At 40.6% G+C, this 19,604-nt stretch overlaps 1 protein-coding gene across 1 annotated transcript; it reads right to left on the bottom strand.

Annotated features, from left to right (window-relative positions):
• Positions 1–497: 497 nt before the first annotated feature.
• On the bottom strand, positions 498–18,417 carry TMEM212 (transmembrane protein 212). The gene is made up of 4 exons (XM_045198002.3): positions 18,196–18,417; positions 8,985–9,044; positions 7,244–7,567; positions 498–571 (listed from the first exon to the last, which is right to left on the bottom strand). The coding sequence occupies exons 1-4, from the start codon at positions 18,352–18,354 to the stop codon at positions 524–526; spliced, it is 591 nt and encodes a 196-aa protein (XP_045053937.1). The 5' UTR covers positions 18,355–18,417; the 3' UTR covers positions 498–523.
• Positions 18,418–19,604: the final 1,187 nt, after the last annotated feature.

The raw sequence follows: 19,604 nt of genomic DNA, 5'->3' as shown, positions 1-19,604 counted from the left end.
GTATGAAGGGAAGCCACAGGATGATGTAAAGCAGGGAAGAAATAAGAACAGATCTGAACTGGGGAGAGCTTATTTTAGAGCCCACATGGAGCATACTTCTTAAGAAAGGCAAGACCGCATGAATGGAAGCAAAGAAGCCTGAATGAGAGAAGCTGGACGGCTGAACTGGGGCCATTACAGTCAGTACAGTCGTGGAGAAATAGTTAAGAGGTGCAGTTGTCAGGATATGGGGATTGACTCAGGTGTGAGGAGTCAAGGATGGCTCCTGAGTGTCCTGAGTGCTGGCAACTGAGCTGCAGATACAGGAAGAAGAACAGGCGTTGGGAACATGGAGATGATTAGCTCCATTATGAAAATCTTGAGTTTGATGTGTCTGAGAACACACAGGAAAGGGTCCAAAAGACAGCCCTTGTCCTAAATGCTAACTGTTACTAAGTCCAGCTGATTCTAACTCCTAAATATCTTTTACATATATCACATCTTTTTCATGCTCACCATCGCACCCTAATTCACATCTTGTTCCTCATCCGGGCTCTTGGTCCTCCTGGCTCGTCTCATTTTTCCTCAGTCCCTGTAAGTCAATAGAGGACCTAAATGTGTCTTGCTCATCATTCTGTTTTTATCTTTTAGCCTTTATCATAATATTTGACACTTAGTATATACTCAATAAATGTAGAGGAGGAAGTATAAGTAATGAATGTTGTATTTAGGGCTTTAGGTTCATACTCCTTGCCACACGACAAGAGGAAAGTCATACGCAGTAGTAGTGAATGGAATATTCATCTTATTGAATAGGTACGTATTACCACTCAGTACCTAGTAATTCATTAACTCGCAGCTTTCCTTTTCATCTAGGTTAGTTATGTGATATAAGAGAACATAAACATTTTAAAACAATCTTTTTGCAAATAAACCGGAGTTATAAGTTCCTTACTTATTCAATAATATAATGGTAAGTAAGTTTGTTTTGTTTCGTTTTGTTTTTTGCTGAAGTCAGCCAACAAGATAATTCTGTTTGGTTTGATGTGACAAACTGAATATTGAGCAAATAAAGGTATTTTTCTAAAGTAGTTAAAGTGATCTGTGAATCTGTGACAACTCTCATACCATCTCTCATGAATAATATTGCTGGCACATAAGACTTTTTGAGCTAGCATAGTGAGGCCATGTGGTGCACCCCCGTAACACCTCGGTGTGGCACAGGTCAGGTAAAGAGCCAGCCATTGCTGCTCACATCTCTCCCTTCTGAATGTTAACCTTCCCCAATGGAATAAAGTTGTACTTTAAGATTACAGAATGTGTCAGATCTGGAAAGGTCTTAAGAGGCTGGCTGGCCAAGACCGGTGGTCTCAGAGATGAGGAAGTTCACCTCTACCGAAGTGAGCAGGAGTGAACTGTTGCCTTGTGCACAGTCCCTGCTGGCTCCCAGGGCCAGTCTGGGAGGGGAAGTGTCATTGTCATTCCACTGAATGTGGAATGTGTCATTCCCTACCCCACACAACTCCCATTGTTCTTCACCCTCACTACTTCCTGTGTTTCTCTCCCTTCTTTCCTATGGGGAGTGAACTCAGGTGTCCAATAATAGCCATTAAGTGTTCTAATCTTTTATTAATATGATGTAAAGTCTCCAACCAACATAGTTACCTTTCTTCGTGGTTTGGGGCTCACATATTAACATCGCTATAATCATTCTGAATTATTCACTAGTATAAGTGCATTTTATTGTTATTGAAAACTGCATTTATATGATTGTAAAGAATGAAGACTTCTGATTTCTAGTCAAATGTCTGCCTTTTTAGAAAACAAAAATTTCTTCTTTGTTTTAAACATAACACAACTTTTTAATTTAAAATACATTAATAATACTCTAATAACATTTTTACATTAAGATTAAGGAGCAAGGAAAAAATCAGTAGGATATTTTATATTAAAAGACTAAACTGACTTCATGTTCAAAGGAAAATATGTTGACAATGATTTATAAAGTAAAAATTGACAAAAAGCTATTCTCAGGTTATTAACCCCTTCCCACCTATTGCTCTATCTTTGAAAAAAAATATCAAGCTTATTTTAATACATTGCTTTACTCTCATCCCCTCTCTTAGTAAGTTGCTGTCACCCTTGGCATGGTTCCATTGATTAAATAAAATAAAAATGTCCTGAAAAAAATAGCTTTCATTTCTAAAATGGGTTATATTTTTGTCTATGAGAAACATAAGAAAGATCATCCAAGACAAGCAAGACTATGCGAGGTCACTTGAAATAGCTAGCGATAAAGATACACCACCTAAGAGGTACAAGAAGCTGCAAGAAGCCCGGGCTTCAGGCTCCGGGAGACCTGGAAGACAATCCTGGCTCCATATGGGCACCTCAACATCCTCATCTGTGAAATGGGTATAATGAGCTTTAAACTTTTGTGGGAAATAAAGGAGGTAAAGCACCTGAAAAATAGCAACTGCCCAATAAATAGCACCTAGAATTATTCTTCTGTTATCTAGTTTTATGTCATTGCTATTATTATTCTGGAGAAAATAATGAGATCACAAGAATAGTAATGCCCTGAATTGTGACTATTTTTCTAGAATCTGATTTTTCTACTGACCAATTTGAAGAGACCACATAATGAAATTTGGGAGTGAGAACAATGGATTCTTATTGTTCTGTGGTCCTGTTTGAATTTTACTTGAGTTTAACCCAAAGGGATTTAGTTCCCAGAAGCACCAGAAAGATCAACTATAGTCCAAGATGAAGCCTCAGATCTGGAGGATGAGAGTCACAGGTAAACTCATTTCAAAACATATTTATATTGCTAATGATGCAGCCTAAGGTCCACCGAAACCAGGATACTGCTGGACCAGGATACTGCTGCTTGCTAGTTTGTCCTTGTTTTGGGAGAAGAGGGTCCTCCACTGACAAATATTCTGTCCCCAGGTTTCTGAACCGCATTTAAAAGGTTTACCTTTTCATGGGAAAGGTATGGTTTACCATTCAGATGTAGGTTACCTACACCTTTCATGGGAAGCAAATATTTCTCAATTCATTGAAAAAAATAAAATCACTGTCTCACATGATAAGGGTGAAAATATTTTCTTTCCCCCTTTCATTAAAGAAAAAAACGCAAAAGCCCCAAACATAACAACGAATAATGAAAGGAAAACAAACAAAGCCATTCCATTCCATGGAGGAGGGGCAGAGTAGCTGCAGGGGACAGCTGCAGTGTGTCTGGCGTCCCGACTCTTGTCTCTCCCATCCCTTTATTACTTAGTGAACCAGGAATGTAGACAATTCTGGCTATGGTTGTTTTGGGTTTTAGTTTCTCGACTTAAATTCTGTGTTGTGCTCGTTTGCTTCCTGCATGGTGTCCTAAGCAGACAGGGTCACTTCAGCCCCTGTGCACAGAGCCGCACAAGCAGGGGGCTCTTACTGCTTTCCCAGCTCCATCCCTTCCCAGGAGGCCCTTGAAATTTGAAGGGCTGTCTTAGTAAGTTACAACAGACCAAAAACCAGGTGGCTTAAACAACAAATATTTATTTCTTACAGTTCTGGAGGCTGGAAGACCAAGATCAAGGTGCCAGCAGGTTCGGTGTTTGGTGAGAGCCCTCCTGCTATTTGCAGATGACTACCTTCTTGCTAGCATCTTACGTGGTAAACAGAGAGATATCCCTGGTCTCTTTTCCTTTTTATAAGGACACTAGTCTCATCCCGTGTCCTCTACCCTCCTGGCCTCCTTCCTCTAAGCCTAATTACCTCCCAAAGGCCCCACCTCCTGATACCATCACAGTGGGAGTTAGGGCTTCAACATGAATTTGGGGGAGTGACAGACATTTAGTCTGTAGCACTCACACAATGCTTTTCTGAGTTTTTATCAAAATTGTCAAACCTTTTGTGACTCTTTCAAGCATTTTTTGCTGTGATTTTGATTGAGTACCAATGGACTGCATGCTCACACACCATCAATATGTGACTTTCAACAAGATGTTATTGAATGTTTGTGCCTCCCCCTCCCAAATCCATAGGTTGAAGTCCTAATCACCACGGTGCTAAGATTTGGAGATGTATCTTATGAGAGGTAATAAAATTTACATGAGCTCATTGAGGATGGGGGCCCCATAATGGGATTAGTGCCCTTATCAGAAGAGATCTTCCTCTCTCCAGGAGCAGGCACAGGGAAGGCATATGAGCACTTGGGAGAAGGCAGCCGTCCATACACCAGGAAGAGAGGCCTCACCAAAACCCAACCATGATCTTGAATTTCCAGCATTCAGAACAGTGAGGAAAAACGTGTGTTGGTTAAGCCATACCATCTATGGTATTTTGTTGTAGCAACTCGAGCTGACTGGGACACAAAATGACTTAAATTCTACTAAACTGAAAGGCACAGGGAGGAGAAAGGAATAATGAATGTGGCAATTCCTGAGGGAGTGTTTGATTCATTTCTGAAAACATGTTTTTGAACTTAAAGAAAAAAACTTTTAGGTGTGAATATTCTCTATCATAACATTAACCATTACATATGGATCTGAAAAAAATGGATTTTGTTCTACAATAAAATAAAGTAAAATTACAATTTCCCCCAAACTTTCCTTCAAACCATCAGTTTTTTCTTTTTTTACAAATTTTCATAGTTCTTGAATTTCCTGGTATGTAGTATATATACATAAGAGAATTTTAATTTTTAGGCAGTCACTCAAAAGTGCAGCTTTTAAACGCATTTTCAGTGTTTTGTTTATACATGAAAGGTGTGTGAATCAGCAGCATATTTTATAATATTTATTATCATTTTTAATAAAATTTTAAAATATTACTTATTCCTTTTAGCATGTGAGGAATATAACAGTGTAACTGTGTGGAAGTTCATTAAATATAGAATCACTCCATAGAATTCTGTATGCCAACAAAGGATTCACCTTACCTTCTAAGAAAGTTGTATGTTTTCCAGAAATTTGATAAATAGTACATTTATTTTACTGGTGGAAATTGTTCGTAATATAGCCGAGATTTCTGCACAGTAACAAAGGTTTGCTCAGGCTGCATGTGTTCGTTGCGGGCTCAAGGCAGCGTTGTGTCCATTAATACTGCAAATCATATCCCATTATATCAGCTACTCATCCTCCCTAATGAAACATGCATGGTCTGCCACATTGCAGACTACGTGGTGTCAGCCATCCAAAAGCACCCACCAAAGACATGCTGCTTATTAAATTTTTCTGGAACTCTCACCAAACTAGTGCTACACTCTATGCACATAGGGAAATTGAGATCTGTTCAGAAGTGACTCTAAGATAATCTTGTGCGAGGAAGAGAATTTTCATCAGAATCTCTTGGGTCATGTGTTAAAAATGCACATTCCCTGCCTCCAACCCCAGAGTTTCTGACCTAGTAGGAATGGTCTTGGACTTGATCCGGAAATCTGGTTTAGCCAGAATCCTGGGTGATGGATGTCATTGGTCCACTTGGAGAAATGTGTTGTAGCTGTGCTGGATCCTACGTCTAGCTTAGACTCCACACACCAGGAACTGTATGCTGAGCAAGACGGGCCAAGGCAAGACTGTGAAGTTGGAGAACTTTGCTCTGTTTTCAGTTAATTTTCTCTCTCCCCAGGAACTTTAGGTGGCCTCACAGTTAGACTTCCATGGGGCTGGCTAACCTGGTTCTTCGTAAATTTTTAACTTCTTTTCTCCCTGCCTTCTATCCTACATGTAACCGAGATGTTATCAATGTCATGCTTAAAATGACAGTCAGGAGTCTGAGTCACTCTTCATGCTGAGGGGTTATGGCTGTCAACATTTTAATGTGTAGTTCTAGAAATTTGGGATGTTCACCAAAAGGGAGAAATCTCAAATACTCAACTACTAGGTGGCCTAATACAATGGGGGAAGTAATTTTGGTCTGTTCATCTCAACTCTTGGGAGCTTCTTTTTATTATCAACTCTGTCCCTAAGAATGGACAGCAATTCCTTTGCAGATTTATGGAGACGTTCAAGGAGACAAGATTTCACCACAAAAGGCATGGAGAGTGTCAGTTCCTGTCTTTCAGCTTTGGTGGTTGGTGTTGATACGATCAAATCGGGGGGGAAATTGGCTAACATGACTTAAATACACCTGATCCTAACATAATACTGCCTTGAATCATAAAGACACTATGAGACTTTGCCCAGGGAAATAGCTCTTTCCAGAAGGAAGTTTGTTCAGCCCACAAAGCCGTGACTCAGTATCAACACCTGTAGGAATTTAGAATCAGAAATCACTTGCGAGCTTCTCCCAGTCACCCTGCTCTAATCCTCCTGGAGGCCAGAGCCAGGGTCTAGTGAGGAGCAAAGGTTGGATGACCAAAGGCACAGAATAAATCTGACCTGACTGAGAGAAATGGCTCTCGGCTCTGAATCTAGACTCATTAGCATGACCTTGGGCAAGTTATAAAAACTCTCTAGCCACATTTCACTATCTATAAAATGGGAAGCACACTGATACACAGTAAATGGACAGTTCATATTTTTATTTTAAAAAGATTTTATTCATCTTTTATTTTTAGAGAGGGGGGAAGGGAAGGAGAAAGAGAAGGAGAGAAACACTGATGTGTGAGAGAAACATTGATTGGTTGCATCTTGCAGGCGCCCAGCTGGGAACGGACCCGAAGTCCAGGCATATGCCCCTACCAGGAATCAAGCCAGCAAACTTTTGCCTTGCAGGATGACACCCAACCAACCGAGACACACTGGTCAGGGCCATATTTTTATTATTATTATATCACTAATATTATTATTAGCGCTCATGGAAAATGTTAGAAAACTAAATTTGATGTTAGCTCGTATCAGCCTCTCTGCTAGCGGAGGAATAGAAAGAGTGGGAGAATTTTTATACTAAGTCTTTTCCAGCCAAGAAGCATGTATATATTTCTGGATGGGATAGAAGGTAAATTAAGATGTCTGTATTTGACTAGTATTAAAAATATTAAGGGTGCTGCTTTTAATTTCCACACAAAGCTCTTAGTATTTATCTTAATTAGTAATTTTTTAAATTGTGGGTTGAGATAAAAATTAGCTGGTTCTACCTACAGCCATACCCTCAGTTATCACATCAACATAAATCCATTCATTCCTACAAAAACAGTTATTATGCACCAGGCTCCGAGTAGCATGGTTATACAGGGTACCATGGTGAAAAGAGAGACAGATTAAATATTAATATACCAGACTTTCCATTTTTGCATTTAGGAACAAGTACTCCCTTTCTTGAAACTTACATTTATATGTCCATTCCGGATAAGTCTTGCAGAGAGCTTGAGGGACACTGTCAGGGACGCACAGAACATCGCAAAGCTCAGGCACAGGTCAAAGGCTTGAAGTGTCAGGTGGTACTCTTCATAGTGTGGTGGATCCACACACACTGATGGGAATTTTGCATATGGAAAAGGAAAGGCAACTGCATAGCCAAGATAGTTGGTCCCTGCAACCCCTGAAAACGAGTAGAAGCAATATGGGCCGAGAAGAGCTGACTCTAAGGCCACTACAAAATGAAGTGGACATCCCATAAGGCTCAGAATCACAAATGTGAAACTAGCTTCCCACTGAAAAGAAAGAAGAAACAAATTGTTACTTTGGGAACTACATTTTCCAAAAGCTTCTTAGCAAAGTGGAGAAAGAGAAGCCAGGTCTTAATCTCTCCTACTGGGAAATAAAGGAGAAACGGGTCACAGCTTTTCCTTAGGCCTTTGTGTCCTCCTCTCCAACCTACATCAGACACCTGGGGCAAAGAATGAAATCAAACCCACTTAAATATTTATTTATCTCCTGTCAAGTGTTGATAACCACTCTGGGGTGGGAAAAACAAATGAATAAGCAGAATCCTTGCTCTATCCTAGGATCTTGCCAGCCAGGGTGTGGTCCATGGTCCACTGACATCCCTTGGGATAATGGTAGAAATGTAGAATCCCCGGTCTCACCCACATCTACTGACCCAGAACCTGCATATTAACCAGATCCCCAGGTGATTCGCACCTGCAGCGAAGTTTGAGAAGCTCTGCTACAGCAGTGGGAGAAAGATTTCTAATGAGATCAAGGTAGTCTTTCTATATGGTGGGATTACTTGATTCTATACTATTAAAATTCAAGATATTATGACATTTTTTAAAGGGGAAGAATGCAAGGGAATTGGAAGGATATCCCAAACAGAGGAGCTGAGACTTGAAAATGCAGCACTGAAAACAGAGGAGCCTATAGATCCCTTTCTTCAAGATGCAATGCAGGAACACTAACTAACCTTGTGCTTGCCCTCCCCAAATGACGACACCTGCAAACCACAGGAACTTGTAGACAATGTTTGGATCAGGAATCAGATAATAAAAATCTTAATTAAAAACATAGTTTATTACTAAAATCCATCATGGTAAGGCATAAATTAGACAGAATTCAACTATCATTGGAAATTGCATTCTTTGTGCTACATCCTGAATTATTAACAGTAGAGATTTGATCTTCAAACTCACTCTACCATTCTCTTCTACATTGCAGAAGTAAAGGGGCTTCTGTAGTAAAACTGACAAGTCCAGTGATACCAAGTAACCTCCCAGGGTGATCTGATGATCAGAAATTCCTGACAGGGCAGATCATGGTGGGTAGTAACGCCCTAGGCATATAACTGCCTTAGTAAAAGGTTTATCTTTGCCTTAAGCTAATCCTGTCCATTGTTCTTGTGTGTCTAAGGTTAACACACCTTTGAAATACTTCTTTTCAGACCCCCCTTTCTAAGACATAGCCATCCCCAAGAGAGCACATAATCATAATTATCCTGTAATCCACCTCCGTGCAACCTTCCTTATGTCCCCTCCTTAATTTTAAATGCATAAAAGAAACTGCAAAAACTCTCCAAAGAAGTTGAGATCTCGCTTCTTGACAATTGTCATCAGTTTTGGCTTGAATACAATCTTAACAAAAATTCCTTACAGGTTTGGATGTTTTTCACCTTGACAATGTCTACATGTTTACCAAGTATCTCTGGGTCCATTCTTTGTGAGCCAACAGTAGCAGTACACCAGCTGTGATGGCCTGGGAAAGGAAGATGGAAAAATGTCATCGATGATAGAATGTGCGTCTGGAGAGAGTTCAATCTGTCTCACAATTTGACAACTTTATCGTGCACTACAAGAAGGAACAGCAAATGACTAAATGGATTTATGGCTCCGATCTCCCCTTCATCTATAATGACAATGAGGAAAAGAAGCCATCAGTGTCACAAAGATATGATTCACACACGCTCATTTTTTGATTTTCTGTGTCGCCTTTGCCATCACAATTATAACCTTCGCTCCAGTGAGGTGTCACTGGAATAGAAGCTTGGCTTTATAACCCTAGCCATATGTTCTATTCTGATTAATTGTCTGTTGCTCATCTTTCTTATGAATTGCTAAAATTGCACATGGGAAGAACCAGAATGGAACTGTGTCACAAACGCTCTCAGCAGCAGCGCTATCCTTTAGCATTTGCTTTCTCTTGAAAAGCCTGCTGGTGAGACAAATACGAGATCCCAGTTTCTCAAGTAACGAAGATTATCATTAGAATGAATGCATGACGGGGCATTTATTGTTCTGGGTGCAGTGGTGTCCAGCCTTTCAAAAGAGAGCTCATTATAGCCTTCGTTGAAGGAAAAAAGGCCCAAAGTGCAGAATAAAAATAGTTAAACAAAGAAGGGAATGGTGTCACCAGAATTGAGCAATAGATTAAAGAAAAAAAAATTCTGGGCTCCTCTTCAATTCAGCACCGGGTCTGATAAAGGAGACCTTTGTGGCCATTGAGCCTAGAAATCACTTATTCCCAGTCAGTAAATCACTTGTTCCTAGTCAAGAAATGTTTTGAGATTGAGAGAGAAAACCAGGAAGTGATGTGCCTGAAATAAGATACAGAATGGGGGCAGGACTAAAAATAGTACCATTTAGGTTCCTGACACAGAAGTAAACATGAATGTATATATAGTATCAACAAATTTAAGGGGGAAAAAATCAGAGCTTTGACCAATGTGGTTTTGTGGTATGCTGCTTTTGTAGCTCTGGGTCTGGCATATTTATTATTTTGAGACCCAGCTTTTCATTTCCCTGGCATATTTTAGTTTGAATGTTGGATTTAGAGAATTTGAGAGAGAGGGGAAAAGCAGACGCACATGCACTCACACAAAACTTCTCATGTAGCTAAGCCTGAAATTCCATACTTGGCATCGCAATACCATAAAACTCCCATGGATAAAAACAGAACCATCTGTAGTCAAAAGAGGCTGGCTTCATCCTGCAGGAGAAAAGTTTCCAAGGGACCCTACGGAGGTTGAGCCAGCATAATAGTACAACAAGACAGGAGAATTATTAAGAGCAACTGTAATGCTCTGGCTAGGCTCTGGGGCCAGCCCGAGCTTTCAGGGGCAAGGCGCTCAAAGGACACGTCACTGCTCTCTGCGAAACACTGAAGCAAAGGAGGTGAAAGCGAGGAGACGCCCCTCTGCTGGTCTGACTCCAAGGCGATAGCTGACACTATCAGATCCTGAGATTCCAGGTTGCCTTAACTACTTTGGCATGAACTGTTTCTTTCCTTTCAAAAGTTAAAAAATGCTGTTGCAACTGCCAGCTTGAATTTTGCTTTGTTTACACAAAACTTTGAAACAGATCTTTCATGGAGGAGGCTGGTGTATGAATCCCAGTAACGTGTCAAATCCACCCTGCAGGCTGTGGCTCAGGAGCCCAGCACAACCATCTTTACGGGTGCCCCTCACTGTGCATGGGAGACAGAGTGAGAGTGTTCCCCCTGCAGTCACAGCCTTCTCCTTAACAATTTTTGTTTTGAGATAGGGAGGGGAAATGAATAAAAAAAGGAAGAGCTTTGAGGTAGAGAAGAGGTCAAGTGGGAAAAGGAAAAGTAAGGGTCCGAGAGGTACAGAGCTGTGCAGAGCAGGGCAGGCAGGTTGAGGAAGGACAGAGCGGGGTGTGCCGGGGAGGGTGCACTCTCCCTCAGCTCCTCTGGACAGGCTGCTGGCGTGCTCTAGGGACGGTGCTTGGGTTTTGCAACAGTTGCTGCTAACACTGATTGCATGATAATTGTGAGCCCTCCCACTAAATCTTTATTTTATTTTTTTAAAAAAGATTTTATTTATTTTTTAGAAGGGAAGGAAGGGAGAGAGGGGGAGAGAAACATGAGTTGGGCTGGCCTCTCACATGTCCCTAGCCAGGAACCTGGCCCACAATCCAGGCATGTGCTCTGACCCAGAATAGAACCTGCAACTTTTCGGTTTGTGGGTTGACACCCAATCCACTGAGCCACACCAGTCAGGGCTCCCGCTAAATCTTTAAATTGCTCAAGTGAAGGACGCAGTTCCCAGAAGCAGATGGACTGAAAGAAGCAGGGCAGTCACAACAGCAATAGAAACTTTGAGAGGAATGATTTTAATATGGGCTAATTTATTCACGTGTGACTATCTATTGTGGCTCTACTCAAACTAGGGATGTGATTGATACTGCGCAGGTAGAGTAATGACGACAACAGTTAACATTTATTGAGCACTTACTCTCCGCCAGGCACTGTCCTAAATGTTCCACATGTGTTCACTCATTATGACCCTATGACGTAGATTTTCTACTTTTTCTTTTTGACAAAGGCTATGGTATTTATTTTACTCTAACATAATTACTGTAACTTTTCCATAACTATAACTTAAAATAATCATAATTTTATCCAATTTTATATCATTAAGCTTCTCCTCTCCCTCCACTCCCTACTCCCAGTCAATCATAGCTGTCCTGCTGACTGATTTAAATGCAAGAATAATTGCTGTACTTTTTAAATGAAGCACAGAGGAGCTAAGTAAGACAAACAAGCTCACCAAAGTGTAATACTTATACAAATAATGGTTCAAAACATCAATTCAGAAGAACTTATGCACCCCTATATTCATAGCAGCTCTATTTACAATGGCCAAGAGTGCCCATCAGTAGGTGAGTGGATTAAAAAACTGTGGTTCACTAACACAATGGAATACTACACAGCAGAAAGAAAGAAGGAATACCTACCTTTTGTGACAGCACGGATGGAACTGTAGACTATTATGCTAAGTGAAATAAGCCAGTCAGTGAAAGACAAATTCCGTGTAATCTCACTTATAAGAGGAATCTAGTGAACAAAATAAACTAATGAGAAAAATAGAACCAGAGGCCTAGAATCATGGAATCGACTGACAGTGGCAAGGGGGGAGGAGGAAGGTGGGGACTGTTTGAAAGAGGGTGATGGGATTAGTCAAAGAACACTTGTGAAGGACCCATGGGCATAGACAACAGTGTGAGGATTAACTATGGAAATGGGTGGAGGGGGTGAAGGGGGTAAATTGGGACAACTGTAACAGCATAAACAATAATAAATAATAACAACACTGGTTCCAACTCTCAATGGAATTTACAGCCCAGATGGGAAAGTAATACACATATAAGAATGCCCACAAAATTAGGCAAGAAGAGTGGGTGCTTTCTGTGTGAGACAAGCCCAGTGACAGGACACCACTTCCGGTCAAACAATCACTGATAAAGGCACCAGGAGGGACATGGGACCTTGAAGGGGACATAAGCTTTGCTCTGCTGAAGCCACACCTCACTGACTTGACCATAGTCTCTCACCTTAGTGGTTGCTGACCCCTGAGGAAGCAGAAAACAATAGCTGGGCTCTGACTAATGGTCACTAGGTTTAAGCCCCTGGCTGGCTGAGAAAGATAACATCTTAATCAAAGTTATGTTTCACCTCCTGAGCCAGTAAGGCAGGATGACCTCCTTGGCTTCCTCTCCTGAAAAGCAGTTCTGGATTCCAGAGCTGACTTCATAGTTGTCCTCAAGACCCGAAGAAATGATTTATTACCCTTCTCTCAGCTCTGACCAATCAGCTCCTAAAAGACCCAAATTCCTGACCCACAGTGTCTTGTGATTTTGCCCTGCATAATCTGTAACCTGTGTGCCATGGGGGAGTCAGCTCTTTCAGGACATGAGCTTGCCCATCTCCAGATGGGTCAATTCTAATAAGCCAATTCCTTTCTTTACTGCAAACCCAAAAATGTGTGCGTTTTTGGCCGGAGTCCACAGGCAGAATGAACTTAATTATTGGGCTTCAGTAACCATTGGATGGGATGGGGCAGCAGTGGGGCTGAGGGTGGGCTGGTTTCGGGCAGTGTGACACAAAGCACAGTCCTGGGACCAGCTGGACAAGTCCCTGGGGACTTGCCAGACACGCAGAATCTCAGGCTTCACTCCAGATTGACTGAATCAGAGTTTGTATTTTGACAAGATCCCCAGGTGATTCATATGCACATTACAGTGTGAGAAGCACTAGTTTAGGGGAGAGAATTGAGTCAAACAACACTCCAGGGTTTGAAATTGGGTTCAAGACAAGGAAGTCAGGTGAAGAAATTGTTGCTTTTGGTGGTAAGACAATTAACCTTTTTTTTTTTTTTTTTTGACAAGCTGAACTTAAAGAAGCTTAGGATATCTAAGTGGACGATTGACCATCAGGTGGTTAGAAGTCACGGGACCATTGAAGCTGTAAGAGACGAGAGAGGGTAAAGTTGAGTCCCTCCTGTAACAGAGGAGGAACCTGGAGCTGCTAGGGTAGGTCTAGCTCTACCTTTTTCCCAACTTCCTGTCTCCAAGCAAGGCTCTAAATGAAGTTCTTTTGCGCACCATCGGCCAGGTCACTGGACCCTCCGGGCCTCAGATTTGTAAAACTCATGGTACTTCGGTTTCTCCATCAGAGCTTGTCTTATAATCCAGGTTTTCCAGGATTAAAGTAGAGCTCAGTCCTTAAGGTCCTATGATCTCCTTGCTGCATACTTTCTAGTAGGTGATGCTTTTATTTGTTTATTTATTTATTCTTAAATATTTTATTGTTTATACTATTACAGATGTCCTGATTTTTCCCCTTTGCTCCCCTCCACCCAGCCTGCCTCCCATTCCCACAGGCAATCCCCACATTGTTGTCTATGCCCATGGGTCCTTCACATGTGTTCTTTGACTAATCCCTCCACCGTCTTTCAATGCCTACCTCCCTCCTCCCCTCATACAGCTATCTTCTGTTCCATGTGTCTATGCCTCTGATCCTGTTTTGCTCATTAGTTTATTTTGTTCATTAGGTTCCACTTATACATGAGATCATATGGTATTTGTCTTTGACAGACTAGCTTATTTCACTTAGCATAATATTCTCCAGTTCCATCCATGTTGCTGCAAAAGGTAAGAATTCCTTCCTTTTTACTACTGCGTAGTATTCCATTGTGTAAATGTACCACAGCTTTTTTACCCACTCATCTACTGATGGGCACTTAGGCTGTTTCCAAATCTTGGCCATTGTAAATAATGCTGCTATGAACATATGGGTGCTTATATTCTACTGAATTGGTGTTTCAGGATTCTTAGATACACTCCCAGAAGTGGAACCACTAGGTCAAAAGGCAGTTCCATTTTTAATTTTTGGAGGAAATTCCATACTGTTTTTCCAAGTGGCTACACCAGTCTCCATTCCCGCCCACCATGCACTGGGTTCCATTTTCTCTGCAGTTGATGCCTTTAAATAACTAGTTTAGAAATTCTAGGGAAACTTCTCTTTATGTGGTTGGCAGAATAGAACCCGAAGAGTCTGAGGACCAATATTTATGAAGAATTAGAAAGCCTTGAATGAAAGGCACTGACCAAATACAAAGCACTGTGCCACTTCTTAATATCTCCTGCAAATCTCCAAAGAGATGTGGAGTCATTTGCACAGGGAAATGTCAATAAGACTGAAGTCTTTAAATTATCTTTTCACCAGAGGAGGATACACTTTGAAAGTAAGTTAAGAGAGACTGGCAAGGAAGGTTGTGGAATTAGTCAGAGACTTTTTCAAGTCGATCCTGATCAGACAGAGCTTAGGAGGTTTAGGAGGAAGCTCACCGGGGAAAAAGAAACTGCATTTCAAATTTAAGCATTTCTGAGAGAGTGAGCACTCACATTGCTATCTTTTTCATGAGGACTTTTTCCTGCTTTAGTATAAATACTAGCTTGACCACTGGTTTTTGCAAACTAATCAGAGTTCAACTGTATAAGGAATTCTGTACTGCCAGCATGGAGAGTATGGGATTTACTCAACAATATTTATCAAACACTATTTATTGAACATCTAGTATGTGACTCACTCTGTTCCAAGTGCTGGAAATACAACAATAAGTAAAATAGAAAAAATCTCTGCCTTCTTACAATATACATTGGAGGAGGGAAAAGAAACAATAAATAAGTAAATTATATAGTATAGTAGATGGTGATAAGAGCTTTGTGGAAAAAATAGAGCAGGGAATGCCAATTGTGGGGAAGTTTGCAATTTTCAATAGGGTAATGAGGGAAGCCATGGGTGGGAAAGTGACATTTGTTCAGAGAATTAAAGGAGGTTCGGGAACAGGCCATGTGTGGGAAAAGGCTTCAGGCAGGGAATAGGCAAGACAAAGGCCCTGACGCAAAAACACACCTTGGCATATTTAAAAACACCAAGAAACCAGTGTGATGGGAGAGAAATGAGCTAAGGGGGAGTGGTAGGAAATGAAGTCCAGGAGGTAACAGGGTGGGGAATTCAGCAAGTCATGTGGGAATGGGATGGGAGAGTGAGTCAGGTGGCAAGTGACTAGCAACACAGGATTTGGACACAGAGGCAGCACCAGTGGAAGGCATGGTATCAACTAGCAATGTAGAGGCCTTTAATGTTGGCAAAGCTCGTTATCAAACAGTCTTCCTTCAGATCATGTTTATTCTCTCTAAGCATCTTAGGGTTAGACAGTTGCGCATGGGGTCTCTTTACATGAAAAATACCCCATTTTATAGGCAAAGGCAGTGGGGAACCGGCTAAGTGAGGGTTCTGCTCCTGACCACATACCGAGAACGTCAAAGTTGGGAATTGGACATAGGCCCTACCTCCGCAAATCCTACCCCCCACTCCACTTCCTTAGGCTGCCACTCTCAAATAAAATAGCCCCCGACTAGCTACATTCTGGAGACACATATTATTTCTCTGGATCTGACTGGAAAGCAGATGTTTGTTCTATAACAAGCATATATTCAGATTACCAAGATCGAGCCTTACCAAATCACCAGTATCTGTCTACTGTATTATGACAGACTTCACAGGGACAGGCAAAGGATTATAACAAACAGACACAGGGTTGGGCTATAACTATGACTTTTGTTCAAGTTTGGGTCAGATGTGAAGTCAGAGTTTTTAAAAAGTTAAATAGAATAAAAAATATCAGGATTCATTTCACAGAGAAGGTTAGGTGTGGTTTTATGAAACCTTTGTTATATAAATGTAGTTATTTGTATGTATTAATATCTATTTACCTGGAGAAAGATATATGAATGGAAGTACATACATTTCTGATGTAAAATGTTTTTCTTACTCTGTGTTGCCAACGAAGTTTGCAAGCTGCTTGACTAAATGGAATGGCCACCTTTGCATACTGGTAGATGTTTAATAAATATTTCTTTGAATGAACATTGAGTAGGTGTTAGGCAAAAGAGCAAAGGACCAAGACTGGAATGGTAGATGTAAAAGAATGTATTTAAAAAGAAAGAGAAAAACACCATCAAATGGTCTTTTCATCCAGTTCCATCCTTCCACCACCTGGCTTGCCCACATCTGTGCACCATCAGTACCGAGTTCTGTTAACATCAAGACCTTGCTTTATGTTCCGTTTTATTGCAAGCATGTAGTAGGCTATCAATACATATTTATTTCATAAGTAGATTAAAATTATATTTCCTGCCCTGGCTGGTGTGGCTCAGTGGATTCCATGACAGCCTGCAAACCAAAGGGTCACCAGTTCAAGTCCCAGTCAGGGCACATGCCTGGGTTTCGGTCCAGGTCCCCAGTAGGTGGCATGAGAGAGGCAACCACACATTGATGTTTTTCTCCCTCTCTTTCTCCCTTCCTTCCCTTCTCTCTTAAAATAAATAAATAAAATCTTTAAAAAATTATATTACCCTGGGTCTCACTTTTAGGTAATATCCCAGTTAAAGTCTGATTTTTTTTTTAAGACTTAAAATGTTGCCCCTCCCAGGAGTAACTACATTTTAATAGAAAACTTCTTAAGAATAAAAAGCCTCCAAAGTTGAATTCTCTAGTCTTCAGTGGTGAACGTCAGGTAACCAGGGAGATAATGAGAGAAGGGTTTGTTGCACCTGTGGGCCTCTGTGCCTCCTAAGTCCTACCACCCTGAAGCTGGCACTGGTTGTGCTCGCTTCTTTGACTCACCATGTTGATGTGCTGGTTTGATCCTTTACCTGGGAGACCAGTCAGTGAGCAGACACTGAACACCTACTTGGTGCCAACATGTAGTTGGCACACACACGCCTTCCTAAGGAACTGGGGAGTTTGTGAGGTTCATCACCCGACTTCTTGACTTATCTTCAGGTCCAATAGTTATGTGCAGAGAAAAAGGAGGGGGAGCTAAGACTTGAGCTGGCAAATCTGGGTCTTGTAGACACACCTCAGCATTTCTAATGAAAGTATTAGTCTGAAAGTTACTTTACTTTGTTTTCCATTGTGAAATTGTTTTTCATGGCTGATTTTTTAAATTGAATTTATTGAGATGACATTGGTTAATAAAATTACATGTTTCAGGTATACAATTCTATAACACATCATCTGTATACTGTATTATATGTTCACCACCCCAAGTCAAGTCTCCTTCCATCACTATTTATCTCCCTCTTAATCCTATTCTACCTCCCCCCACCCCCCTTTAAATTCTAAGTTCAAAAGAAATTTCAATTTCTCAGACTATCAGGGTGAGGAGATTGAAATAAAATAACTTTTTAAGAATTTCCTCTTTTTGCTATCATTTCTTTTTAAAAAAATTTTATTGTATTTTTTCCATTACCATTTCACCCCCTTGTACCTCCCTCCCTCCGAGAATTTCTTGAACAGTATTTTTGCTGTAGTATATATAATATACAGTACACATGATAAAATGATTTGAAGAAAAAATTCTATATTTAAAATGCAATTAAGAGAAATTCATGTTCTAAAGTAAATTCTGATTTTCCATAGAATTTTGACTTGTTCATATTGTTGGAAAACTTAAAAAGAAAGGACATGTTATTCTGTTTCCTCTTTCCCTCCCTCCTTCCCGTATTGTCTCAATATATGTAGTAAAATGTTTTCCTACCAAAGCTCCATTCCAAATGGGACAAGCAATCCAGACACTCCATCCTGTGAAACAAAGCTTGTAAGAAAAGACTGGGAAGAAAGCAATAACTCCAGAGAAAACGCTGAGAGCCCCTGAGGTAATGAGAATCCGGCCAGCAGCCTGGTATAGGCCCTGCATTTTCCTCTGTGACTTGGGTCCTTGTTCTCAAAGATGTTCTGTTACCCAAACATGAGGGTATGTCAGGCCTCAACAAACAGAAGTTTCTTAGAGACAGTAGCCATGACATACGTGGACTGTTGATCTACTTGGAAACAAGATAGTAGTTTGTTTGTCCTATGATGATAAAATGTAATAAAATAATCCTTGATGTAGATTTGACACAATAAATCCTCATACTAGTTTACTTGAGAGAGAGGGAGAAAGAGAGAGAGAGAGAGAAAGAGAGAGAGAGAAATCAGTCCTCGTTTGGGTTACTGCCTTCATCCCCTTCGTTCTTCCCTGCCCCGGGTCGGGTGGGGGGTGACCACTTCCTGGCTTAATCAGACTCAAAGCCTTGCTGACTGAGCCAATTGTTTCTCAGTTCAACCTGCCTGGTGGCTCCAGCATAAAGCCAATATCCTTTGTGCACAATAGATCCACATTCCCAGCACAAATTCCCACAAAACAAAGAAAAATCAGCACTTTGATCACTTTCATTCCATTTAATTTAAATGATTTAAAGCAAAAATAAGACTGCTCCCCCTTCCAAGTTAAATTCTATTAAAATTATGCTGGATTATTTAATAAAAATTTTGATATGAACTTATTCCTAAATAGGCATACACTTTCTTTTGGAGTTCTGCATTGTTTTCACGGAACTGGCTTCCCCTTAGTTATTTTATTAGTAATTCAATTATCAAGTAAAGTGCAAAGATAGAAATGTATGCAGTTGTAAAATAAACTTTGAGTAGTAATTTATTAGTTGATAAAGTACTGATCTCCATTTATTTTTGAATCATAATTCAAATTTTAGAGGTTGGGCTTATGTAAATTTAAGCAATTGCAAAATTCTTCTCTTGCATTTGAGAAAGCGGTGCGTATGAGCTTCTGACTGATGGGACATGTTTGATCGTTCCAAGATAGTATCTTGAAAACCCAGACTTCATTCGGAAGCTATCAGAATAATTTTCCTGTTCAATATTAATGTCTTTTTCCTTATATTAAATAATGAAAAATAACTTTACGGATGGAAATGCAGTGGTTTTGAGCATGGACTTTAGCATCCGACAGAGCTTGGATCCTGTTCTCATTCCACTACCTACCAGGAACGTGTCCTTAGGCAAGGTCAAGTTACTTAACTTTCTAGGTCTGTTTTTTTCATGGGAAATGGGAATAAATTAGTGTGTATCTACTGAGAGGACTAAATGAGACAACACATGTCAAATGCT

The sequence above is a fragment of the Desmodus rotundus genome, chromosome 2, assembly GCF_022682495.2.
Source record: "Desmodus rotundus isolate HL8 chromosome 2, HLdesRot8A.1, whole genome shotgun sequence".
In the NCBI taxonomy this organism is placed as follows: domain Eukaryota; kingdom Metazoa; phylum Chordata; class Mammalia; order Chiroptera; family Phyllostomidae; genus Desmodus; species Desmodus rotundus.
Note: the sequence above shows the minus strand (reverse complement) of the source record. Positions and strands in the feature narration are given on the sequence as shown.